Raw genomic sequence first — 27,000 nt, 5'->3', positions numbered from 1 at the left:
CTTTCCCTCCTCCCTCTGCTTCCAGGGCAGATCACCAAGATCCAGAGGCTGGTTTTGGAACTTCTGCCATGGAACACAGTGAAATCCCTATGTTTGCCCACCTCTGGCTCCAACAGGGACAGAATGGAACCCAATTCCACATTTAAGCCGGGGATTTTTTCCAGCTACCTGCAGAAATAGCTGCAATAATCAAAGGCTCTCTGACTTTCAGGCTTATCCAAGAAAAAAAAAAGCAGTGGAAAGGCCCAATGAAACTGCTGTCAAAGCCAACTGGAAGATTAATTATAAGGTGCCTGCTTAAATAAATAAATCCAGTGTAATTGTAGAATCTAGGAATTACTACTATGGATTATAAAAGCCATTTCTGGTTGGCCTGCTCTAAACCAACCCATTTAAAAACCAATCAGATATATGAATGGCACAAAAACCCGGGTATAAACAGCCATGTCAAGTGCATTGTCTGTCTTCAAGTAAATTATATTAATGAACCAAAATTGTTTGGTTGTTTTTCACACCATGAGACAATGTTTACACTTGGCAAAATCCTCTGGCCTAGATTTTCAAACAGGACTACTGGCTTCAGGCACCTTCCATTTGAGCTGTCAGACCACCCATCAGAGAGCCCCTGGACCAGAACACTTCTTAAGAGAAATCAAATCAATCGGTACCTCACTGACAAACCCAAAACTCATCTTTCTTTTGTTTTATTCAAAGGAAATGTTGATAGCGCACATAAAATGTTAAACGTTACAACATGACCCCACTGCTTCATGGAAAAAAACCCACACTTATGACACAAGGAGTAGGAAACAAGATTAAAAAAAAATCAGTGGCAAGGCTGCAGGACAGTTCTGTCAGTGACAGAAAGTTGATACATATACAAAAATCCTTCCAATAAATTGGAGGATGCCTTTTATTTTATCAATATTGTCCTAGGATGGGGCATGACGCATTCAGAGCAAAATACTCAGCACTAATGTAGAAGCCCTGGTTTGCAAACCTGTTTTGGCAGAATGTCCAGAGGGTAAGAACATGACAGGAACAAGAGATGCTTCCTTGATCAAAGTTCCCCTGGTGAGGACGGGCCTCTCAAACCCATCTCAGTCTAGGCTTTACCTTCAGCTGCTGAGAGCTGCGCACTGTGACTCGAGATACCAAACACTTTGTCCCCTCCAGGCACAGCCTGAAGTGGCAGGAGTAAAGGATGTAAGAAATCAAACAGCCCTCTATGTTCCATGCCATAAAACAGACCATCTGGCCCAAAACAGTTTTCTCTGCAATGACTATTTTCTTACCTAGTCCCGTGCAATAGGTAGTGAGAAAACTGACTGAAACATGTCAATAGAGGCCTTCCCAAGGAAATGCACACAGAAAAGACCCTCAGGAATACTTTCCTCACCTGGAGACAAGACTGCTACAGATGTAAGAGTCATTCAAGTACAGATAATGATTTATCTGGAAGTCATTTTGAGAAGCAATTCCCTCATATAATTAAAGCAGCTTGGCTCAGGGAGCACCGAGGCAAAGTCAAACAAACAAGTTTGTAATCACAGTCTAACTTGTACCCATGGCTGTGTTCAGAAGAGAAGGGCTTGCTAAACCAGAGTGCCTGGTCCCTGTTTAACTGGTTCATCACTTGCCCCTGGCTGTCCCATTAGCTCTCGCATCTGCAGCAGCACAAACACCGTGTTTTTATTATTTCTGCTAATCTTATTTTCCATGTATTACACACAACACTCAGTGTTTATTACTGCAGCATGTAGGTAGGTTAAACCACACCTGCTTCACAAGAATGGAAAAAAATTACCAGCACAACAAAGCACTTAACAAGAAAATTAAAGAAGAGTGGAATACCTCCTTCACCTAATTTTACTCAAGGACACAGTACTGTAATCACATCTGTAGACTCTTCCTCTGTTGGTATTACAGTCACTACACTTCAACAATCATATCCTAGAAAGTTCCTGCTTCCAGAATGTCTTTCCAACACCACCATGACAAAATCTACCTTCTGTACCCGCAACTCCAGGTCTGTCTCCAGATACCTCAAATGCTTCATGGTAATGGCCCAAGAGATCACCTCCCACTGCTGGGACTGCAGCTTCCCACTGCAGCAGCAGGTCACTACACAGTCACTGGGAACCAAAAAAAAAAAACCCAAAATAAAGTTGAAAGCATAGAAAGCAGAACCCTCATGTAAAGTGACTCAATAAAGCAAAATGACCAAAGACCTCGCAGCTTCCAAACTAACGTACAAACATATTCCTTTGACTCCAGCTCCCTCACAATTAATTCTTCATCCACAAGACACACCCACTCACCCACACAAACCAAAACAAGCCCAACACAAACCCTATAAATTTAATCAGGGAAGGAAGAGCGAGCAGGAGATGTTTATTTCTATTTTTAAATACTTGGGAGGTGCCCCAATGCTCCCTGCCTAGATAGATAACTAAGTAGGTGCTCCAGAACTGTGAGATCCAGTGCAGGATCTGGCACGAGCAGGCACATCCAAACAGCAGAACATCAGAGCAGCTCACAAGGTGATTAGGAGAGCTATTAAGAAAGGCTTTTGAAATAATTGTTTCCTCTAAGCCAGGACAGACACTAACTTGGGGTGTTGTTCCAGAGAAGAGGAAAAAAAAATACATATACATATATGTCTGTAGTCAAACACACCAAAATGCTCTAAGCAGCACTACGGTTTATAAAGACAAGTCTCCTCCTTGTTCCCACAGCTCGTTTCTGCCTCAAGCAAAGTTGGTTGCCACTCTGGTTGCTCTCTCCCTCACCCAAATGGTTTGCATAGCAGATATGCTGAACAATCAAGTTTGAACCAGGCCCTAATCCTGCTGACTTTTCTCGCAGAACTGCTGGAAAGGAATTCCTCCTGGCAGCTGCAGTGCCTCTGCTCATTAGTTTACCAAGCAGCAGCAGAATGGACTGGACAGGCACATCATTTCTGTGCTGCTGCTGCTGCAGAGAACAGCAGTAATGGCCAGGCAGGCAAAGGGAAGGCTCCCAGATTCCCAAACCCATGCTGGAAGGGGAGAACAGCAAAGGCAGAGGCCTGGAAAGGAAGACAGGAGAACCAGGCAAGTTACTGCCACACTTGCTGCTGTTGCTGGGAACGCAAGCTGGGAGGAAACTGGAGGTGGGGATGTGTCCTTTTAGGGGTTTTTTAACTCCTGCTTTAGGGCACTGTGTTCAACCAGGCACAGCACAGTTATTCGCACCAATTCCAGTGTCTCCTGGATACTGGAAGAATGAGCAGGATAACATTGCAAAATAGCTGTCCACTTGCTCATGACGTGCCTTGTCCAGACAGCACCCTCACATGCAGGTCAGATCATGCAGCCCACTCAGCACACCCACAAAAGCAAATGGATTTGCCTCTTGCTCTGCAATGTCATTGAACACTACAGCACATTCACTGTAAACAAGGGCCTCTCCTGGAGGATCCACGAGGAGCTCTGCACCATTTATGGAGATGGGTGAGCCCCGTGTTGGGGAACAGTGTTTCCTCCTCCTCCCTCATCCCAGGCCGGCTACCATTCCAATAAACACTTAGTAAGGAGACAAAAAGAGCGAAAAAGCTTCACAGCTTGAGGTTTTGAGGTACTACTACATGCATGATGTTGAATTTATAACCTGAAAGCACATGGACACCGTATCCAAAATCCAGAGCATGAACAACACAGGACAGGAACACACAGAGATCCCAGTATGATTAAAACAGTGCCATGATTAAACCATCAATGCCAATTCACAGAGCAAAATGTTCCTTTTAGAGGCAAGAAGCTGAGGCTGGGACCTGTGATCACCACAGCCTTCAGTGGCCTGTCCTGTCACCAGGCACTGCCGAGCTGAAAGATTCCCACTGCATCCCCACTCCAAAAACACTCTCTCGCACCTCTACTTCACTTTTCTCCTTAAAAGATCATCTGCCAGGTGCAGACAATTCTAACCATTCAAAGAAGCACCCTAAGGGCAGAAAAGAGTAATTTTTTTGCCTGGGAAGACTATGATTTTTTTCATCTGTAAGATAAATTCCAATTACTTATATTCTCCTGTAAACCACTTGATATCCTAAAGCAGCCCTTGAATTTAAAATCTCTCTACAGCTGGTTCGCTGGAAGCGGTATTTGTTTTCCCTGCCACCACTCTCTTCATCTCCTGGTGCAAGGTATTACTGATTATTTTAATTTCTTTTCTCCAGAAGAGAAACGGATGCACACAGACAAACAACTGCAGCGAGTGGAAGAGGAAGAAGCCTTCATCTCTGAATTAAGGATTTGCATTCTGGTTTTATCTGTTAACACCCACTGCAGTACTTTATCCCAGACTCCCAGATCACAAAAGACAGAGCAGACAGTGACTCACTGCAATTTGGGTTCTACATGTAGTGCTTCACGTGGACCAGTCAGTTCTGATTCTGCCAAACAACCTTCAGCAGGCACTTGGAAAGAGAACCATCTCCCCTAACAGAGAGCCCCTATTCATGTGCTGCCTTCACGAGGAAAGCTCCAGAGATGGAAGGGAATTCAGTCAATGTTTCCCCTTTGTGCTGTAATGATTTAAGATTCAATTAATACTACATGGGGAGGCACTAATTCCGAAACACCTGCCTTGGTGATAACCGGATTAAAACCTCCAAACTCGCTGCTCTCCCACCAGCCACAGGCTGCCAAGTGACAGCAGTTGTCAATATCGACCAACTGGAGGCCGGGTTTTCCACTAAATCCTAGAGCACTCCTTAAAGAGGATTCCCCACAAAACAGGAAGGGAAAAAAAAATAATTAAAAAACCACCCCAGTTGACAGCTCTGAATTAGTTTAGCCAGAAGTCACAGCTCCTCCCCTGCACGCTTTAAAGGCTGGAGACTGGGAAGGCTCCTATCAGATCCTTCCCAATCCCTCGAAGGGAAGAGATAAAGCCAAATAGAGGCACCCTGGGAGACAGAACTACTCCCTCACTAATCAGTGTACTCCTGGCTCTGGAGAGAAGGCTTGAAGGAAGATTTGGGGGCAAAAGCCTGGCAGGATGGGGAAGAAGACTGGAGCAGCTGGTCTCATTGGGAGAAGAGCCAACAGGTTTGGGGTTTAGTTTGGGGTTTTTTCCCCTCCTTGTCCCCAAAAAACAGGGGTTCCTTTGGATTAGTTTGGGCAGCATGAAATAAAGTGCCTCAGAATTAAGACTTGTCTGAAATCTAGAGAGAACCCTTGAGGCCGGTGTGCCAGCCCAGTAATTAACAAACTGAAACACTTTCCTACCTTTTTAAGGCCACAGAAGCAATTCCAACCACAAAACAAGGAGCTGATTTCCCCCCCCCCCCGCCGCCCTTTGCACCCCTTCATCACCCTCACACATCGTGACCTATTGGAACCGCACTTAAAAGCTCGATCCCAGCGCTCAGTGATACATAACTTCCATTTTAGTGAAACAATCCATCTGCTCCATGTGACTCAGAGCCTGCTTTAAGAATGCAATACTGTTTAGGCCAACGGTTGCACCGCACAAAGTGTTTTGTTCACATGCATTCCTTTGGGATGACAGAGCCTATCCAGGGCCGTAACGGTTGGGGCCTGTGGTTTTTTTCCCTCATCCGCTGAATGCTGCAGTGACTAAGCTGACAAAAATTCCTAGCCAATTATAAACCCACTTAAAGAGACAGGCAACCCCCCTGCAACCTCCTCTTGCCATCCTATACGGGAAGTTTCTATACATAGAAAAACATCTCCTTCTCCCAAGGCCCGCGTTGATATAAAAGACTCGCTCCGCGCGCTCAACACTTCAAACATGCTTCCTAAATGGCATCATTTCCCAAAACTATAACCTTTAATCATCCATCTACATCCCTCACACATCAACTGGGGGGGGAAAAACCCGATTTAAGACAAACAGACCCCATAATTGAGTAAAAAGTTAGAGAAGCCATTACTGGGGGGACGATGAGTGCGCTGGGAAGAGATGAGTCTGGACAGCTTTGGAGCAGTGTTTATGAAGGAGGGAACACTTAAGAGCCTGTTAACCCAGGGTGTTGCAACCAGGAAAAAACACATCAGGAGGGTCACGCTGGTGTACAAAGAAGGTTGATCCACCTCAGAGCATAAGCTGAACTTTAACCAGCAACCACGAGAACTTTGAGTTGCCTCCTGAATCCCTCTGAACATGCAAATCAGCCACCAAATTCCCAAAAAACCCAGCCTTTCCAAGCGGGATCCTCAAGTCCTGTGCTGAGTTCATTCTCTCCTGCACTGTCAAGGGCTACAGAGACACACTCAATAATGAGCTGGGCCACAGAGAACTGTACTTTGGGCAGGTAATCAACCACACGTTCACTTTGCCCAGCAAGAAACAGCAAACAAAAAAAACTGAGAGGATGGTTTCCAGCTTTAAAAAGCACCTCAGACCCTCCCCATTTCATGGTGGGCAAACTCCTTGCTAGCTCATTTTTAGCGCTGGGCTGGGAGCACATGCACATTCCATTCCAAACACTGCAAACTGCACCGGGGAGGGGGAGGAAGAGACAGTCACAACTGAACCAGGCTGAGTTCACCTCCGAAGGAAAAGGCAATTCAACAGTCTGTATTAACATATCATTATCCCAGCATCTTTTTATCAGAAGTTAATTCTCAGAGCCATAAACAGACTTGAGAAGGAAATCCCACTATTAGTGGGAAGGAAGGCTAAACAAAGGCTGTTTCATGACTGTTGAACACTGAAAAACTTGTTTGCCACCTAAAAACAATTTATGAAAACGCTTAAGGACTACTCATTCCTACATTCATGTGTGTTTGGGGAAGGAAAAACAGGAAAAAATGGTTTTTCCTATTCAAAAGTTTTAGAGAATGTGATTTCTATCCAGGATTGAACCTAAGTTTTACCCTTCCTTCCCAGGAAAAGTCATCTGGCAAGTTCAATGGCTTGGCTCACACACCCACCTCCAAACCCCCTTCAGCCTATTTCAGCCAAATTCAACTGCAGGTCAGTCATCACAAGAGATTATTTCTATACATTCCATGGAAATGGACAGCTGGGTGGAGGACAGATCATCTTAGGGCCCCCACCAGGACAAAAACACTGCAGCTCAAGCTCACCCCTCGTTTGACATCCACACGAGCATCACCTGTAACAACAGAAATCCCCAGGAAAACCAACAAGCCGCTCCAAGCCGGACTCTTTGCACGGATAAGAGCCACAGGGAACTGCAGGAAACACTAAGCCAGGCTGAGTTTGCCTTGTCCCTGCGACATTTGCAAGAGCACAGCAAAAACACAGCTTTCTCCTGGTTTTACACTTGACATTTCCCTGACATTTTCCCTATAACACTGCTAGCTATTCCCAGCTCCCAGCTGTTTTGCAAATTCATCATAAAATTAAAGCCTTACATTAGATCTAATTAACCATCCAATACAATTGTCTATTCTATTATCAAACATTTGTCTAATATGTATCAATGGGACCTGGAAATGCACGTTAAGCACGTTAATCAAAGCTTTTGGTTCAAGTTTAGGTGTGTCTTTAATTGCACAGATTTAACGTGGCTCTGCTGCACAGGAAGGTAAACCAAAAAATTCTGTAAAGAAGGCATCACCCTCACCCTGCTCTGGGATGAAAGCAAGTTGCCAAGAACAGCAAAGTATTGCAGAAGTAAAACCAAAAGTGTTCTGTTTCTGACTCCAGCTAGCACCAGATTATCACATCTCTGAACCATCACTAACACATAGTACTCTGCAAGTACCTTCAGGATGTTACTGAGATTTTAAAGCTTTTTTTTTTTTAACTTTGAAATAAATAAACAACATCTTAGAAATTCTCACTGAGTCACACACATCAGCTCCTCTCCCCTCTGCTCCACAACCTCAGGCCCCTTAGGCTACAGAGTCATTCCCTTCTCCCATGAGCCTCCCTACAATGGGAGGTTAGACCAGGACTTCTTTCCAAGCACTGCACGTTGGAAGGTTGTCACGCACACAGTGTGATATCTGGGGATGCTTTTGGATCTTCCTGTAGGAAGGAGTGGCACTCTTTTCTCTTCCCCACCCTTTAGCACCCAGCATCAGGGAAACAACTGAGGAATTAACACACATGCAACCCAGAAAACCAGGGAATTCCCATTTCCTATCAGTGACCTCCAGTTATATTTCTGCAGTTTTTCTTCTGATGGTGAAATGGTTTCTTGGCAAGAGACAATTCAAGCACATCCATCAGAATGGTCTCCATGTAAAACAGAGTTTATATTACCCAGAGTAACTGGGTACACTCATTTAACCACCCCATTGCTTACAAGGAATGGTAGCGCCACTGAAATCAGAGCAACGTTTACTGTATCATTCCACAACACATGGATTTCCCCTTCCCATCATCAGAAATGACAACAAAAGAAATAAATTTCTCCAACAGCAGGGAATGTGGCTACACATCACTTGGTGACCAGGAACACCTCTGGACTGACAAAGCAATTCAAAGAAAGCATAAAATACAATGTCTTCTTAAGATGAAAGTGTGTGTGTTCACCTGTGAGTAGGAAAGACACAAGGAATTTTCAAAACCCTTGAAGACCACTTCAAACTTTTTGTAATTCTTTATTCCAAAACGCAGGGAAAATTTCTAATTTTTTTTAAAGTATTTTTAAAAGTTTGTTAGTCGGGGTTTTTTTTTTTCCAAGCGTGTAGCAAAGTGTCAGCAGTGGACCAAGTTCACTGCATCGTGTCTCAATACTGGAAAGTAAAACTCCCAAACTTAAAGACCTCTCAAAACAAACAGTCCTCTACAAACCTTTATGCCAAAAGAAACCAGGAAGCCAAGATGAGTATTCAACATTAGCACTTAGTTTCCAGTGACTAGTGCAGGCTGCAAGATTCAAGAGATCCTTCCCAGGTTATGGCATTTCACAACAGAACAAAGAAAAATGGCAAGTATACATTTGTTTAATTTTAGCCCTTTTCTCAGAATATAAACCACTGCTACAGTAATTAACTGCAGATTGGCCTAAACTGCTCTGTGGCCATTCCAGCTTACTAATTAAATATGCTCTCACAGCCATAATAAAAATTCTGGGAAACCTCTGGCTGGAGAGCAGACTTCTCAGGAGGGGAGCGAAAGTCAGCAAAAAACTTCATTCAGAAGGAAAACACTAACAAATTTTTTTTAACGTGCTCCAGATTTTTCTAACTCAGTGACACCAACTGTGCCTTTTACAATTATTTTTTTTTGTCTGTTTTTTCCTTTCAGAAGATGTTTATTTGCTGGAGAGTTTGCATACCAATCGAACACAACCAACAAACAACCTGTCCATTTCAAAATATGGTCAGGTTTTTATGCTACTTATTTTTTTTTAAACCAACAAAGTTAGGATTGGTGTTACATAGATCAACTTCACATTAAACCACATCTAATTTGCTTATGAAAGAGTAAAACTGAAAACATGTTGTGATATACACAATATCTACTATATTTCAGGGTTTAAGGAAAAAAAACAAACAGAAAGTTTAAAGGAAGCAGCAAACAGAAAAAAAAGAAAAGGCATGTAAATGTAACTTAAAGCAAAATAAGAGTAATTTGATTCAGCATCTCTGGGTCCCAATTTCTTCCCCTCTCCTCGTGTTCACGTGTGTTCAGTATTTCTAAAGGACAGGGGAATTCAGTGAATGCTCCTCAGAGAGGAGAAAACAAGAAAGAGAGCAGGGGAGGAAAAAAAAGTCCAGCACATGGTTTTCCCCACTACTCTGCTGAATGAAGAGGGAGCAGATTCCCAGCTGGCACACACTGTGAGCGCTGCACAAGTCAATGGAGCCATGTCAACCGATACCACTCAACTGCATTATCCGCTGAGCTCCGTGTAAACAAACAGGAGCAGATCCCGAATATTTGTGAGAATACATCATGTTACTGTCTCCATATGTTTAAACATTTTAGTAGAAGGCACATATGGACCACTCCTCCCACTCACTGTCATTCCCTCCCTCCCGCTCCTCACACACCGGGTATCTTTTCGGGCCATTGTCAAACCAATTCAGAAAGGAATAGGGATACATTTTCATTAAAAACACTTTGTGCTCAGCTGCCATCTGCTTCTTTATCAGCCTCCAAATCCTCACATGCCTTTGCCATGGTCCTCAGTTTCACACGTTGGGAAGCTGAAGTTTTCTCCTGTTGTTCTGGAAGCAGGGTCTACGTGAGCTATTGTTTCTCATGTCACATTTGTATGTTCTGAACCAAGTGCTCAGGGCCCTAATCCATGTTCTCTCTACAAGGCCAATTTACACCTCCTTTTTTTTATGCCAGTGGCAAATCTAATCTTAAAGCTCCCTCATGCACTTCAGATATTCACCATCATTGCTTTTACAGGAAGCATGGCTCTTCCATCCCCCTTTAGGGAATAGGGGAGCTATAATTTGCTCTCTCACAAGGGTAGAACCCAGACTGTGCTCTCATTGCCTCGCACAGAAGCAGCAGCTGAACTCGGTACCCCCCTTCCTCACAGACATCTGTGTCCCCCCAGAACCAGATTCCTCATCTTTCTTTTCTCTGAGTATGAAAGGAAGCGTTTCAGCTAACACTTGACAGAGAGCATCTCCAACTTATTTGTCCACTGTCCCCCCAGTTCAAGTGAAGTTTAAAAGACACAACAAAAAAACCCCACCTGAACACCGTATATCACATATACAGCTAACTGCTGGGTTTGCTATTACTTTCCCAAATAAGGAGTTTACCCAGTTCATTTCTTATGGCCCCTGCAATCCCAACAGTGTTTTAGGAAGAGTCAGCTGGACTTGCTTGAAAAAGAGCACAAGGGTTATGGTGGACAAGGGATCTTGAACTTCCAGGCAGGCTTTCAAGGGTATAATTTACAGTTGGTGTCTGCAGGCTTGGAAAGGCCTAGTGACCAAGGGAACAGACCTCAAAACTTAGTCATCAGCAAGAGGAATACAGAAAACAACCCAAGTTTTCTTTACACAGACCACTGGACAGGCAAAGCGAATGCGTCATCAGACACAGTTTTTCTGGTTCTCACACCAATCCCTCAGCAAGGTGCAGGCAGCTTCCAGAAGCCTCTCCAGCAGTCACAACTGCCAGAAAAAAAAAACAAAACACAGAAGGCCATAATCTTATTTGCCTGTCTGGCCGCTCAGTTTTTGTCTTTTCCGTCTCCACCTGTGCCCCAAAGCACAACTCCTGCTGCAAACAAACAACTTCAGTCCTCTCCTTTTATCTTGAAGGGTTCTTCTACGTGGACCTGCAGCTCCAGGGAGGTACAGCTGGTATTTGATACACCAAAACAAAAGTAGGTGCAAGTCAGAGAGATGAGAGCGTGCCAAGCCCAACACAACGTGCTGCAGCTCCAAAGAGAGCAAACTAGTATTGCTGCTGCCTTGGGGCACTCCAAGGTAAAGGAATGTACACTACACAGAAACCAGGGCAACCAAACTGGCAGCGAAGCCGCTGACGCTTTATGCTCAACCTTAAATATAAAAAACAAATTGAAGTTACAGTTGCTTTGTGGCTCGCTCTTCTATACAAATGTCCACGGATTATTTTATGTCAAACACAGCATATCCTTCCCTCCCTCCTCCCTCCACATTGTTCCTGCACAAGTTATATTGAAGGAAGCACAAGCTTCTTCCTTCGTTTGTGAGCGAGAAAAAGAAGGAAAAAACCAACTTCCACTCAACGGCAAAATTAAACAGAAGCCAGGCTACTTAAAGTACCGAGTGTTCCCACACAGCATTTACCCGCCAACTTCAGATCTTTCAGTGTAAAAACCTAAACAAGGACAAGAGAGATTTAATACACACTCCTCCACAGAGCCAGAGCAAAGGAAAATAAAAAGGCATGGAGGAACCCTGAGTGACAGACAACATTTTCAGCTTAACATGACTGTGACGCACAAGGAGAATGTCAGGGTTAAATTAGATACTACACTAGAAAAATATTCCCTGGAAAATAACAGAGGTGTCATATCTCTACTGGTAGGAAAATGCAGACTGAAACACTCAGGAAGTGACAAGTCCTTGCTTCTATTCTTTTTCGTGTCTGGGGTGATTTTGTACTGCAAGAGTCTTCTCCAGACAGTGCCAAAGCACCCAAGCAATCTAACAGGAGAGACAAAAAGCTTCCTTTGGAGTAACTGCACATTTATACCTCCCTTCTTTTCCTTCAGAACAGGAGTACTTTGGGGTTGTTTTCTTTTTTAGATGAATGGCTAGCAAATTTGAAGTCCTCTTCCTCCAAGTCAGTGGCTTATCACAACAAACAAATTAAAATAGGTCCAAATTTTCTCACTCCTTTTATTGATTAGAACTCGATCATTTCTTTATATGCTCTGCACCCTAAGATACTCTAAACCTGATGGTTTTTTCCACAGTGTAATGCTCATAACAAGCCTTTCAAGGCTCGTTTCCAATACTTGCTTTCTTCTTCACAATCTCCCACGAAAGGAGATGAAAGCATATAGGGGGAGAAAAAAATGTTATCTACACCCTTGCCTTCAAAGTCTTGCTATCACAGTCTAACTATGACCTCATTTTATTTAAACAGATTTCTTCTCATGTGCATTTGGGATCCAAATTATTTTAACGTTCCCCTAGAAGCCAAAAGGGGTTTTTTGCACATTACTTCTGTCTACTCCAAACAGCCAGAGCACACAACAGAAAGCAAGTTAAGTCGTTGTATCTCATTAAATACGCTCTGGTTACATCCATTCAAACCACTGAAGGCACCGAGGTTGCACAGGAATCACCTTGGTCACCCTCTGTAGACAGAGTTAGTCTGTTAATGAAGACATAAATTTGGCCTGAGGAAGCCTAACGTTTCACAACAACACTCCCCTCACCCTGGACAAAGCACAAAGTCTCCCAGTAACAGGCTGAGGGGGTTTTCTTGCCTTTGTTTAAAAAACGAACTTTATTTCCTGTAAGTATTGATAAAAGCACATACTCCAAATGCCTTTTTCCGGAGGTATTTTTGGCATGTGTTGACTGAAACTGCCCTACAAGCTGCTTTAATTGCAGTTCTAATTGAACACGAGGAGGGCTTCACAAGCAACTGATGAGCCACTTTAGAAAAATCAACATCCCCAAACGAAGGTAACCTGAATTATACTGGCCCTGTTTTCTCTCACACTGTGGTGTTTCCTGTCACTATGGCAGCTTTGGTCAAGATGCCATGTGGAATTTAGGCACAGTGACGACTGCTTGTAATTAAGCCCTCCTGCTACTGCAGGGCTCAGCTTTCCTAAAGTTCCAGGATGAACTCAAAAAGCCTGCCATGGAATCGTGTTATCTGAGTAAACTATGTGCTTGTTTACTCTATTTTTAAAAAGCGAGAAGAGATCAGGTTTTGTTTTTGCTAATACTTTGCTATCAGAAAGACAAGTACAAAACAGGCAGGGATGATTTTGTCAGGAGCCACGATGTCCACTGACTCTTTGACTCTGCAGACTGTACTGCACAAACTGATGCCAGTAAACAAGTTCTTAGGTACAGAATTTACCATTACAGGGATTTCAGAGGGTGCATCCAAGGGAAGCAAAGAACAGTCAGAGTAAGTCCAGTCAACAGTTTCATTACAGCAATGAAGAGCCATTACAGCAATGGCTCTGGCACGAACAGAATGTCCCTCTAGCAAGGAGGTGATGGCACTTGATGGCCACCTCCTGCCAAAGTCCTCAAGGGAGCTAAAACTGGCTCCAGCTTTGCTATAATGGCTTTAGTTCTATACTTACACTTTTCATCTTTTCCACAGAGAATTAATTCAGGGAGTTTGTTGGGTTTGGGGTTTACAGTGGTTGATTTGTTTTGTTTTGCTTTTTAAACCAAGTTAGATGAGCCTTTACTGGTTGGGGAGGAATCTATTTGTGTGGTAACTGGGTAGCTCATGTTAACTATACACGGCTAGAGTAAAAGTTTCAGTTGCTAAAGAGCTTAAAATAAACCCACAAAATTAAACCTTCACTTCAAGGAGAGGTAACAAAAACATAGTAGCTACTGAGATCTTACTTTTCTGGCAGTGGTTGGTGGTCCAGCAGCGGTAGTTGTACTCATTGTTAATGGACGTCTTCTCGCACAGCGGCTTCTCTTCCATCGTTCCCGGGCACAAGTCCCCACATTCCTTTGGAGGTTTATTCCCAACGATGTAGTTATTGGACACCGCATCCAGGATGAGAGACCAGTCCACCGTGGAGAGGTAACACAGGTCCGAGTTCTTCTCGATGCGAATGGCGCCGCGGGTGATGTTCCTCAGGTTGTGGAGCCCGATCTCTTTGAGATTTGTCATTTCAAAGATCACCAAGGCATAGTTGTAGAAGAGGTTCCTGCCACGGATGACGGTGAGGTTGGGGAAGAGATCACTGAGGCTTTCCAGGCCCGCCACGCGGAACAGCAGCAGGTAGTCCGTGATGACGGTGAGCTTTGGGAAGCGGAAGTTGCGATAATCCTCTGCCTTGGAGATGAGCAGGATCTGCAGGAACCCCTCGATCACCGTACAGTTCTCCAGGCGCTTGAGCTCGTGGATATCATTGCGGATGTCGACGTTTGGCCCGCAAACTGCGAAGGTAAGAGGAGAAAGACAAGTTGGTAAATAAGGCACTTCCAAGCCTTTCTGAAACTGGAACACAAGCGGGATGTTCCGGTGGCCAGAAAATTTTTAACTTCTTAATTAGGCTGCAGTGTTAAAATAGAAACCGAGTGCTTGATTTACACCTGCACCTAACCTATCACCACAAGCACTGCCAGGAGCAGCACAGGGATGGCAGCTCCCTCTGTGTCCCGCAGCACACAGAGAAATGCTGCTTTATTGCTGCTGTTGACAAGAGCTGCGCTGAGGAACACAAAGACAAACCAAATGCATCTTCACACTCTGCTCCAAATCAGATCATGGCTCCTGTGACCTGAGCAGGGCTGCAGCCACATCACTGCAAACAGAACAGGTAATACAGAAGGTGGTTCACTGGCCATCACACTGCTAATCTACTCCCCCTCACCCCCCTTAAGACACAAAGGGGACACTTCCCAGAAAGTTACAACTTAAGCCTCAAATCACTCTTTCTTCCCAGAGTCACGAGCCAAGCGAGCCCTCATTCTTGGAATACTGGTCCTGCTACAATACTAACTCCATGGAAAGCTGGTGCACTTCCTGCACTGGGACTGGGAAGAAAACAAAGTGCTTGGACTTGTAGCAATGCACTGAATTCCTGTTTGCATGTTCCCGTAAACCAAGTTTCACTAATTTTGGCACCAACATATAAAAAGGCTTCTTGAGTTCTAAGAAACACAGGATAAATTTGTTTACAAGAACACACAGCATCACAGTGAGGAATTTCCCCTTGAAAACAGCAGACTGAACTCAGTGAACTCTCAAGAAAACAATGGCCAAAAGGATTTATTCCCTAATAAATCTATATATTAGGTCTTTCCACATTAGACACGTATCACAATAACAATGTTAAAGGGGCTGGAAGAAGTGTGTGCTAATAATGTAATAATTAGACACATAAACTGCACTTTGATGTAAAACAAAGAACTACAGAGTGTAGAGAGCTGTTGTTCTTCAAAACCTTCAGAGCCGGCCTTCTACGGAAAACATGGATAAAAAGATTCCCCATAATAGATACTAAGTTGCTTGTAAGCAAACAAAGTAAAAAAGCCAATTTATTTAAGCAACCCAAAACTCAAATAAACCCGAAGCAATTCAATTTTGTGGAAAGGTTCTCTTTTAATGCACGCTAGGCTTAATTATTTTAACAACATCTTTTCCTCAGACAAGGAAAAGGTCTAAACAAGCACTGGAGCCAAAAAACTTAAATTCTAACCCAGACAAATTGTCCAGAGATTCAGAAATTGCGCTCACAATAGAAAGCAGCCCTTCCATCCCACAACACTTATCTAAGGCTAATAACTTAAGCTAACAAAGGATCCAGAACATGAGCAAGCTAAAACCACAGCAACTCTAATACCCAACAAGGACTTAAAGACTTCTAAGTCTTTAAAAGACTAAAGGACTTTCTGGTTAGTGGGACAGCATAAAAAAATAAAATAGGGCGAAATCTTTGTTAGGAAACAGATGTTTCTACACAAACTATTACCTAATCTTCCTTCTGTAAAGATTCAAGCTGAAAGCAGAGGCTATTAAATGTGACTTGCTGCACTATTTGCAAGAAAGTTCATTCCCTAGACCTTTAAAAAGAAAGAATAAACAACAAAACTAACGTACCAACAGTAACACTTGGTCATCATGTCCAGTGAGACAGGAAATCCCCATTTGAGCACATACTGATTGCCAAAAAATCGCATGCTACTGCCTGGAATATGGGGGTAAAGGCTTGAACAACTTCAGGAAAGCACTTAAAGGAGTGACTGGGTTGGTATTACCCAGCTCTAGAAGCCAGATGGAAGAGGGGGAGTTTAAAGAGCTCCAAGACAGTAGATCTGGTAAGAGATGCACTGGTTAGCGCAGAAGTGATGCCTCTCTCTCCTGAATCTGCAGGAAAGACAACCTCATCCCAGATTTAATTCCTTCAATGAGCTGTTCCCCACATCTTGCTCCCAACTTCTGAAATTGTCTTCCAAAGCCACCATCCCTCCACCCACCCCCAGGGACAGTGCCCTCAGCCCAAAGCACAGCCCAGCAACGACACGGCCGTGTTGACACTCCCACACTGGGCTCCTCTTGTTTTAAAAAGGCAAGCTGGAACACAGAGTTTTTCCCATTAAACCATTTTGGTTTCTGTCTCTACCTGCTGGCAGGACAAGGTGAACGTCACAGCTCCTGCCGCAGCAAAGCAAAAGGAGAGAAATTTATTTTCCTGCCATAAAAGTTTAGAAAGCCTAACTGCTCCAAGCCCTTTATTTTGTTAAAGAAATAAAATTTGCACTTGTGCTGACATTTTGCAGGCAAGGTTCCAGAGTGATGGGTTTAAAAACAGCTGAGTTACAATACCCTAAAGAACAATTTGTAAGAGAAATGGCAGCAACGTTAACTAAAGCATTATATATCTGTTCATGTCTCTGTTTGAGGCTGGGCTTTCAAAGTCATACTGCTTTTAGCTTTATGATTGTTTCAGCTTGAAAGTTACTTAATTTGAGCTATTTAATGCTTTTTATATATCAGGGAAATTTCTAGAGCTTTATGGCAAAAGTTTGCACTCGCTTGCCTCAGTTATGAAACCTCATCCCCTTAATATGGAGAAGGATGAAGTCCAATGGGGTCCAACGCTGGGAACTGACCACAGATGAGCAGCTGCTGATGTTTTGATTTAAGAACTTATTAGTTCATTAGTTCATGAAGTGAGTTATGTTTTGCAGAACTCCACGTATATAATGAGAACTGCAGAGACCCAAACGTGAAACAGGACAAGCATCTTGGTCCATCCCGACATTTGGGAAATACAGTTCCCATTAAAGCATTATTTTTTTTTTAAAGAAATGTCTTTTAAGTTCACATTGTTCACCAGAGTTAATTATACCACAATATATCATCTTTTTCTCACGTTTTTCTCGCTGCCCTGAAAAGGATTCTATGAAAAACAAATTAATCAGAGCTCAAAGTCAACTCCAATTTCCATCTGGCTGTGCTGTGTTTTCTTTGGATCCCATTTTAGAGAAAGCCTATATGGACTTACAATATAAACTGGTCTGTCAGACACAATGAAGTGCACTGAAAATGCTCTTTAGAGCATTAATAGTCCATTTAACAGTTTTGGATATCCCAGCTTAGAGAACTTTTTTAATATGACTGGGATAACTGGCCTTTGTTTCGTGTTCAGTTCAGAACTGGAAATTAACTATGATGTATTTATTTTGCTCACTAACAGAAAATAAAAATGCAACAGCTGTTTATTACCCTGCCCCACTAGTTCTGGGCAGATTATAAACACCCAGGATAATTACCAATAGTCAGATTCATGCTGTTTTCATTCAGCTGCTTACAGATTTCCAAGCCTTTCCTTAAACTGCCTATCATTTATCAGACTTATTCGAAACTAAGCACCTAATTCTGAGTCAGAAATTGGTTCTTTAAAGAAAAAAATATTTATTTGTTAAAAAGATCACTGCCCAGTACAGTAAAATACTGAAGAGAAGCAGTGCACTCTTTACCCAGATGAACACAAATGACTCCCTGAAGTAGCTTTTTAGTGCAGAAGTCCTGAGCTTCACCTGGTATCCAACAAGAAGCCCACTTCTGCTCCTTTTTTCAGGGAGCATCCCATGGGCAAGCTGCAGGGCATGGAAACTTCCAAAGGTAATAGAAATAATCCACACCACACCACTGTCTTCCAGAGGACCTGCAGCCCATTCCTGGTCAGAGGACGGATCCAAGCCTGGTCACACAACTGAGATGGGGTCAATGAGCTACCAGGAAAAATGACTGCACATGACAGGTTCATATGATGAGAGTAATTCCTGGTCCTTGACCTGGCAGAATCTCCTGGTAGGTCCCTGTGTAAGTGGTGCTCCAGCTGGGACACCAGGGAGCAGGACTGTGAGCACCCAGCCACACACCCACCCTGCACACACTGAGTGCAGCCTGGGCCAGCTCCAACACACAGCTCGGAGTGCAGTGATCCAGTGGATTCCTCTCAACTTCAACTACGGTTTGCCAATGTTTACTTGGATCATAAACCATTCAGACATGGAGAATGCACTGCCACCTGGATAAACACCTGCTATTTCATCACCACCTACTACCAAACAGTCATTTACTCCAGGCAGCAGCTCTTCACTCTTTACCTACATCCACTAGTTACTTCAGGTCACTAGAGACTCCTAAAAGGACTTGCCCGTTGCCCTTCAGTGTTTGGAAAGAACCCTTCTTTCTCCAAAATGTCCTGCTATGACACACAAAGCAGCAGAAAGCCTTCTGTCCAACATTCACTCTCTACCACAGCTTGTGCTTGCTACACCACCTCCCAGCTGCACCTAAATTCATCACAGCTAATTCACTATCAATACTAAGGTGTTACAGGGCAGCACTGACAGTTCACACACCCACTGTTTTTAATAAGGATTCATTTCCTACAAGAAGCTATTTCATCATGGTGCAGTCCTTGCTTCCAGTTCTGTATTCATCCAAGTTACTTCATTTAGAACTTCTAAAGAAACACAACTGTTTATGTTTTTCTTTTTTTAAAAAAAAAATACACTCCTTGACATTTTAAGCCTTGCCTTTGACCCTCTACTTTTTTGGATAGCATTAAAAGGCTGTCCTACACTGCACAATACCCTCTCAACCAGCCAGAAGTTAAAGGTGGAGCAACCACCACTATCTGGGCTTTCTCAACACCAGGCTCAGACAAAGCAGCACCAAGGCAGCTCTGAGTCACCAGCCAATCCAGCACATCCCTTTTGCAAGCCTGAGGCCTTTTCAACACCAGTCTGGGTCAGGCTTTCCCTGGCAACAGAGACTGTTAAGCCTGAGCAGCCTTCACATCTCTGAAAGACAATCAGGACAGACAACCTGCCACGACCATCTCACCAGAACCGCGACATCAACTCCTGCTCACCTTTCTCCTGGTTTGTAAACCCACAGCATGCTCTGATTTCCCTTTGTTTCCCCTCTTCTGATTTCCTTTCTGTGAAAATTGTTTCCTTTACTTCACAGTAGAGATGCAAAGTTTGTCTTAAACAAGGAGCCTGGATACCTTCAGCATTTCCATTTTAAAAAGGGTATCCCCTTACACTGGTTGCTGAAAAGGTGCAAAAATTGTTCTAATTCTATATTGTTTTCCTGCCCAGGGGCTCTAACACCCATTCTGAGGATGAAGCCTGTGATCCACAAGGTTCAAAAGGGTTTTTTTTTAAAGGAGGCCATGAGGTTGCTTAACTTCTCCTATACCCTGAAATTCTGCACAGTGGTAACAAGCACAGTATGTCACCAGCAGTGCTGGATGATTTCCTACACAAAGACGGAACTGCAAGGCTTAATACAAAAAAACAATTGTGGCTGGTTCTACTTTTAGAGAGTGGCTTGCTCACACCACCACAGCTCAGTTGGCCAATAATGGCTTTTCTGAGCACACTCCACTCCAAGGAGAGCTCTGCTTCCCCAGACAGCTGCTGCTGCTCCCTGGGCAGCAAAGAGCTGATGTTCCTGAACACGGGAACGCTGCACTCTCCCAAACTCCTCTAATGAAAGAGGCTTGACCACATCACCCCTCAGCAACGTCAGCTCAGAGCTGTGGGTCTTTCTGGGAGATCAGCACAGTGTTGTTATTTATTCCCAACGGAGCCACTTCCTTTTCATCATGTGTTTTTTAGTTTTAATCTATGGCAGGTCCTTATAAAGAAAGGGTCCAAAGCAGCTACTGAATGTGGCTGCAGTCCAGCTGCCCTCATCCCACATTCCCAGCAGGCAGCATCCTTTTTCAGCCAATCATCTCCAGAGCTCCCATCTCTCTCTCAAAACAACAAAGAACATGTTTATGGCATAGGGTGGATTTAGATCTGCATAACTTACAATGGCCTGCATATCAACATGTTTACTACCTACTGGAGCAACTCTACAGAGGAGTCTGGCACATTGCAAAAAACCCAAGGGCTCCAAAAAAATTCCTTCAAGGTACTTGAAAGTTAAAGACCAATTCCAGCCAATGACAGCATCCTCATCCCCACATTATATAAAAAACCTGGTTTGAATCAGGTTAGAAAAAAGGAACTAAACTTACAATAGGAACCTCTTTCCTACATGACTATAACTGCTCAGAAGAGAAGGACATATCAGTGGAAACAGAGAGGGAATAGTCTGAAAATGTGATGCCCATGCAGAATTTAAACAGGGAAAAGTATAACTTGACCTTAATTTCTCTCTTTATTCTTATTCCTAAGTATTATGCTCGTTTTAAGGACAACATCAGGGCTGTCACACAGCCCTGAAGAAAAATCATCTTTAAGTGTTATTCAGTCATTGTTGAACAGAGAGGGACTGCAGCCCATGGCCTGGGCTTAAGCCTGGTTGGTTCCTGTAGTTCCACTCAATAACATGGAAGGCAAAGGTAGAAAGACTGACAAGGAACAGCTCAGCAACCACGATTTCCCTGCAAGCCCATGGAAAGTTTCAGCACAGTTACACCATTTGCAGACACAGGGGAAAAAAATTACTACTGAAGTCTCAGGATTCTTTAATTGCATACTCTGCAAAGAAATTAAATGTGGAGTTCACAGAAATCAGTGGTTGGAGAGATTGCTTATGACACTTTACATTAACACAGGATTCCACCACCCACTGAGCTCTTGGTTTTGCCTCCGTAGTGACACTATGAATGAAATATATATTTTAGTGTCTTTAATGTACTTACACAACCTCCCACAAAATTTCTGTACTCTCTAAGCTCACCTATCCTGTATGTGTCACATCAATCACTAGATCTCTTCCCAGGGAAGCCGCTTCTGTGTTACCTCTTGGGATGTCAGAACCAGTAACAAGGAGGGAACTAAATCTACATCGCCATTCCAGCTGCCTCCCTCCCCACTGAACTGCTTCTCTTTGTTGAATATGCTACATAAACCACTTCACATTTACCAAGATTTTAGTAATCTCCATCTGTCGGGGTGTGGGGGGGAGAGATAAAAGGCACCCCACTATCCAGGAAATGTCAATCATTTCAGATTTTGCCAAGCAAGTCCAAAATTGAATTTCAACTCCTGTATTTCCAGCACCAGCACGACGCTGCCATCTTAGGCTTTCCAAACATGAAAGGGAATATTCAAACCCAAACAAAAACCAACTGTTGCCATTTGAATATAAGTCCTGAGAATGTTCTTGATAACATATCTAAGGCCAAGGATGAGGACTTGGGTTTTTTTCCCATTTAATTACAAGTTAAGCCTTGGAGGACAAAGCCAGACCACTGTGATCTTCCAAACACTCACAGGACTGGAGATTGCATTGCAATGTAGCTTGTAATTTCTGAGAAATATAGTCTATTATCATTCATTTACCTCATGTCACTCATCACTCCTATCAATCTTTTACAGAATTATTTTTGCCCAGATCTGGAAGGAAAAAGTGCTGTCACAAACAGGCCAGTCAAATTTGGTGCAAATACTTTAAAAAGCAACTTCTCCACACACGTTCCCATTGTCTCCCACAGCCCTTAGAAAAACACACACATCCTACTTTAATTTTCTCTTTTCCCACTCTGCTAACTATATACTCCAAATCCAAGGGCCACTATGTTACCAAGTTGACCAGAAGAAAACATTTGCAAAAATAACACAAAAAAGGGCTACAACCCACATCAAAACTCATACTGTCTCTGCCTTATTGCTCTTGCAATTTTCAGCTGTCACTGGCTAAAGATATCTCTGGTATTGTTGCTTTCCATGAACTTCCTCCAATTTCCCCATAAGTTTACACAAATAAAATTTCAGAATAAATCACGTTTTTGTCCCTCATCTCGCTCGCTTTCTCCCTGCCAACATTTTACTTTGAATGTCAACAGGAACAGCAGCTTAGCAAAAATGGAGCCAACAAAATGAACTGAATCCCTTTAATAACACTGACTGATGCCTTCTCTACACAGCTCACCAGAGCAAGTGGGTCTGGATTTAGCCCAGCTCACGTGAAAGCGCCCTCATGACAAGTCACCCCCAAATGAATCCTCTCTGACCAAGACTGTGCTGACCCACCACATCCCTCAGGGGTTCCTGGGAAGCCACATCCATTACCTCCTCCTGCTGAAATAGCACAACGTGAGTGGCTCTGTTGGCACGGATTCCTTACTGTCCTCGTGGGTACACAGGGAAAAACTGGAGCAGGGAGAACATCCAAGAGGCCGAGCCTTCATGGCCTCCCCAGGACCCCCAGCTACCAAAGCAAATGGAAAAGAAGCACCCAACTTTTAACCCTGATCTGCAGTGCCCAGGTGAAGGGCAATGCCTGTGAGATTCTCTGCAAAGAAGAAGAAAAGAAGACAAAGAGGTAACTAGAAGATCAACCTTAGAGCAAAATCCTCCCCCATTAATGCCCAGAGTGTGTCAAACACTGAAGGCCACTGTTTGAACCTTATGGCTGGAGCTGAACACTCAAAGCCCTCCAAGGTGCTCTGACAGGAAAGGAAAAGCTGTTTGAAGCACCAGCTGAATTTAACTCCAGGATAATTCCATAAATTACACTGCAACACATCAAAGTACGGTCAAGTTCACAAGCTTGTGAGAAAATTATCTAAGCTAAACAACAAAAAAAAACCACAGAAGAAAGCAGATAATGCCTAACTCACTAAAGATGAGCTCCCTCCTCACAGGAGGACACACAGATTTCAAACCTGTGTACTTTCTTACCTTGCATTATAACTTCCCTGACAGCACCACAAAATGAGAGTGTGCCATTTACACGAAATACTTAAGACACAAGTGAGTAGGTGGCGTGTTAAGATCAATAACTACGGGAGTAAAATATTTTTTTTAATGGTGATAATAATGTTTAAACCCAATAGCAGCAGCTTCAGTCTAATGCCTGCTAAAGCAAAAATGGTGGAAGGCTGAAGTTACAAGCTGTTTATAACACTGAATTTACGTTTCACAATCTGTGATGACAATAGAGCTTAACAAAAATTGTCTCTCCTGGGGATTGTTCTTCTCCACCTTTAAAAAAAAAAATAGTCGTGTGCAGGATTTTATTTATTTGTTTTTCAAACAGATGTCTGCACATCCAAGTGACTCAGCAATTGGCTGACAGGAACCTATGGGATATACACTTAGGTAGCTGGGATAAGCAGCCAAATCCTTTCAGAATGAAAATTCATCATGTGGCTGGGCCCAGAAATTCACATTTAGGGACACTTTATATCCTTAGCTGCCTGCTGGGTTGCCACCCTGCAGTAATCTAGGAAACCTGTCACTCTTTAAAGTTTTTTGTGATTACTTTTAATTATTATTTCCAAAAAATGGCTGGCCAATCAGGCCACATCATTTAGGCTTCATTAGAAGCAAATTGACAGAACAGTATCATCACATGCAATTGCAGCCACGATGGTGAGCAAAGGATTTAATGGCAAGTCACAGATCCACAAAAAAAAATTAAAAATCTGATGCAATTACTCAACAATATGCAACACACAGCCCTACTGTGCTGTGCTAACCAGCTCTTAGGCAATGAAACACAGAAATCCCACATTCCCTGGCCTTCCACAGCAATGGTTCTGTTTTAACAAATTAAACTTAGACTTCCATCAGTCCTGTATTTCCACTCAAACAGAGATTTAACATAGTGTTAAAAAATTATTATCTGATTGCACAGAAGAAAAAGTCAGTGCTATCAAACTTTATTTAATAGAACACAGAGCCCTCCCTCCCCTCCCTTCACACGGCAGCTACTCAGCTTAAAAATCACATAGGTCATGCTGCAACCTGCTTTCTCAAGGCAGTTAAAATATGACCAACTTGCAATCCCCAAAAAGGGCTTTAAAGGTATTAAATTACATATATGCAGGTGCTGTGGGGCTTTCCAGCCATGAGCTAACTGGATTGAAAAAAAAAAGAACCTTCCTCTCCAAATACAAGGTAAAACACCTGGGTTAGTGCCAGAGCCAAGGTAAGGAGCAGTTCAGGTCTTATCAACCAAAAACAGTTGCACCAGAACACAATTTAAGGCAAATATAAACCAAAGTAGCTCTACCAGGAGGAGTTCTTATGTGAGCTCACTTTTCTGGCCAATTGGATGCTTTAGACTCGCTTTTAGTGTCACAAACACAGCCCAGCCAAGGGAAGTGTCCTTTCTACCACAAGGGCAGCGTTCACACGGTATTTATTGTCTCAGAGACATCACAGCACAATAACTATGGAAAAGGGAAACAGAACAGCTCTGTGATACCAGTCTAGGTGAGTCTCTCCACAAACAAAGCACCCTTAATGCACACAGGTGAGAAGCTACCAGGTAAACAGGGTTCAGCATGGAAAACCAGAGCCCCCTTGGCACAGCCAAGTCCCAGAGCCCTGGGAGTCTCATTTCTGTCACGATAAAGGAAAGCTTCCAACCCTGGGTTTAGGATTTTCAGCCTGTCTACACAGATCTTCTGATCAGCAACTGTTTGACCCTCACTGTAAAACAGCGAAAATTTAAAAGAAATAAATAAAAAACCCTAAATATACACCTTGTTAATAAAAAAGGGCCAACAGTGGTTTACTCCCAAATCCTTTCCCCACTTTTAGGTTCCAGGTGACATTTCAGCCCACAGTGTCCATTTTACATTCACATACTGCCTGAGACGTTGGATTTACAATCCCATACATGGTTTCTGGATGCTGCCCAGCAGCACTGTGCACGATGCACAATCCTGGTTAACAGAACAATCTGGGTACAGAACCAGCCAGGCTGTGCCGAGTGCCATCGCTTGGCAACTGCAATTACTGTCACAGCTTTATTAGAAGAGCATTGGAATGGCAGAGCAAGCAGGAGAGTTACTGCTCATCCTCTGGATGGTGCTTCTGGAGAGCCTGGGATGCAACAGGTTGCCCTGCTGCATTTCTGACAAATCCTGCCGTGGGAAAGCAGTGGGTCCAGGTGGATGAGCCAAACACAGCCACGGCACCTTTCACTCGGCAGCTCATCACCAGGGGTTACCTGTTCTGCTCCCCCTCTGAGCCAAAACTGGGGAGAAGAGTGTTGCAAGACTCTGGGGGTGAAGAGGATGCAACAAATTACAGGAGATGGGACTCAGGCAAACCAAACAGTTTGGATGCTTGAAACACTCCCAACTTCAGGCACCTCCTTTTGCTGGGATCTGCAGCAGCACATATTTATCCCAGAATCAAGGCAAGACCAAGCTGGAGATCTCTGTCTTCATCACTGTTTTACCCTTTACCTTGCACACCCCCCCCACTCTTAGCTAAAGACAGAGCTGGAAAACATCTACTTAAGCTGAATTTTGCCAATTCCCTGGTACTATTTCACTATTTGGTCATGAAGGAGATAACATAAGAAAGTAGAAGAAATTTGAGTCCTAAAAGATTGTTGTTTTTCTCTCCTTGATGTTATCCAAGTGACAGTTTTGGTTTGTTTTTACAGTGGATATTTACAGAGAGATATGTACAAAATAAGATTTTAACTGGGAAAAACGTCTTTCAAGTCACCTTTAAAGTTAACTTGTTGCATTCACTAGGAGAAAGCGGATTTAAACATGCTGTACTAAGTTTAACCTCACCTGATTCTTGAAAAGCACAATTTTTTTAAGATCACTATCTTAAAAGACCTCATTCTCTCAAAAATCAATTTTCATCTGGGGCAGGGGGGACATGACACACAGTATCTTTTCAGGCTCAGATTTTTGTAACTGCAATGGAACTTATCAACTGTTTGACCTGGTTGACTGAATTAAAATTAAAATATCCTCCCTGAAGGAACTGTGGAATGGGCAACTGCTGTTAAGAGGTGATTTAGTACTAGAACACCTGGAACCTCAGCCTTCTGGGCAAGTGTGTTTCTTCAGCGAAGTGCTCTGTGTTTCTTAACAAGCGTGTACTACTTAATATTTAAATTATTATAGAAAATATATTTATAGTTAACCTGTGATAAGAAATCTTTCCTTGGAGGACTTAGATTAAAAATTAAACAGTGACCTTTATCCATTGCAACAAATAAAAGGAGGAGTTATACAAAGGGAAGCAAGAGAAACCACATGAACTAATACACTCCTAGATACTTAAACCTGAATGAATATTCTGGAGCTTCACTGCATTCAGAAACTCTTTTATCATTATAACCATAGACACTTTGCGAGGTAGACAAAAAAACATTAGCTGATGCTCAACAGGTACCATCTCTCAAACAGAAGGACCACCAGCAGGAATAACTCTGCCCGCCCCCTCATGAGGAGGGAACTCCTATGGGCAGGAACTGCTCCCAAGACTTGAGAATCAGGCTACAGGACTGCATCAAAACCAACCTCTCTCTGGACCCAGACTACTTTACATTCAACAAAGCCTTGGTGAGACTGTTTCCTTCGGACACGAGGAAGGTTTCACCAAGCTCTGCAATCCCAGAACTAATTATAGCACCCCACAT

At 43.2% G+C, this 27,000-nt stretch overlaps 1 protein-coding gene across 1 annotated transcript in view; it reads right to left on the bottom strand.

The window, feature by feature from the left end:
- Positions 1–27,000, bottom strand: part of IGF1R (insulin like growth factor 1 receptor) — a 179,849-nt gene that overhangs the window by 135,511 nt on the left and 17,338 nt on the right. Inside the window, exon 2 of the mRNA XM_017805050.1 lies at positions 14,004–14,549. Coding sequence (XP_017660539.1) covers positions 14,004–14,549 — 546 coding nt within the window. The remainder of the gene's footprint in view (positions 1–14,003; positions 14,550–27,000) is intronic.

Source organism: Lepidothrix coronata, unplaced genomic scaffold, assembly GCF_001604755.1.
Source record: "Lepidothrix coronata isolate B3197 unplaced genomic scaffold, Lepidothrix_coronata-1.0 Scaffold11, whole genome shotgun sequence".
Taxonomy (NCBI): Eukaryota; Metazoa; Chordata; class Aves; order Passeriformes; family Pipridae; genus Lepidothrix; species Lepidothrix coronata.
Note: the sequence above shows the minus strand (reverse complement) of the source record. Positions and strands in the feature narration are given on the sequence as shown.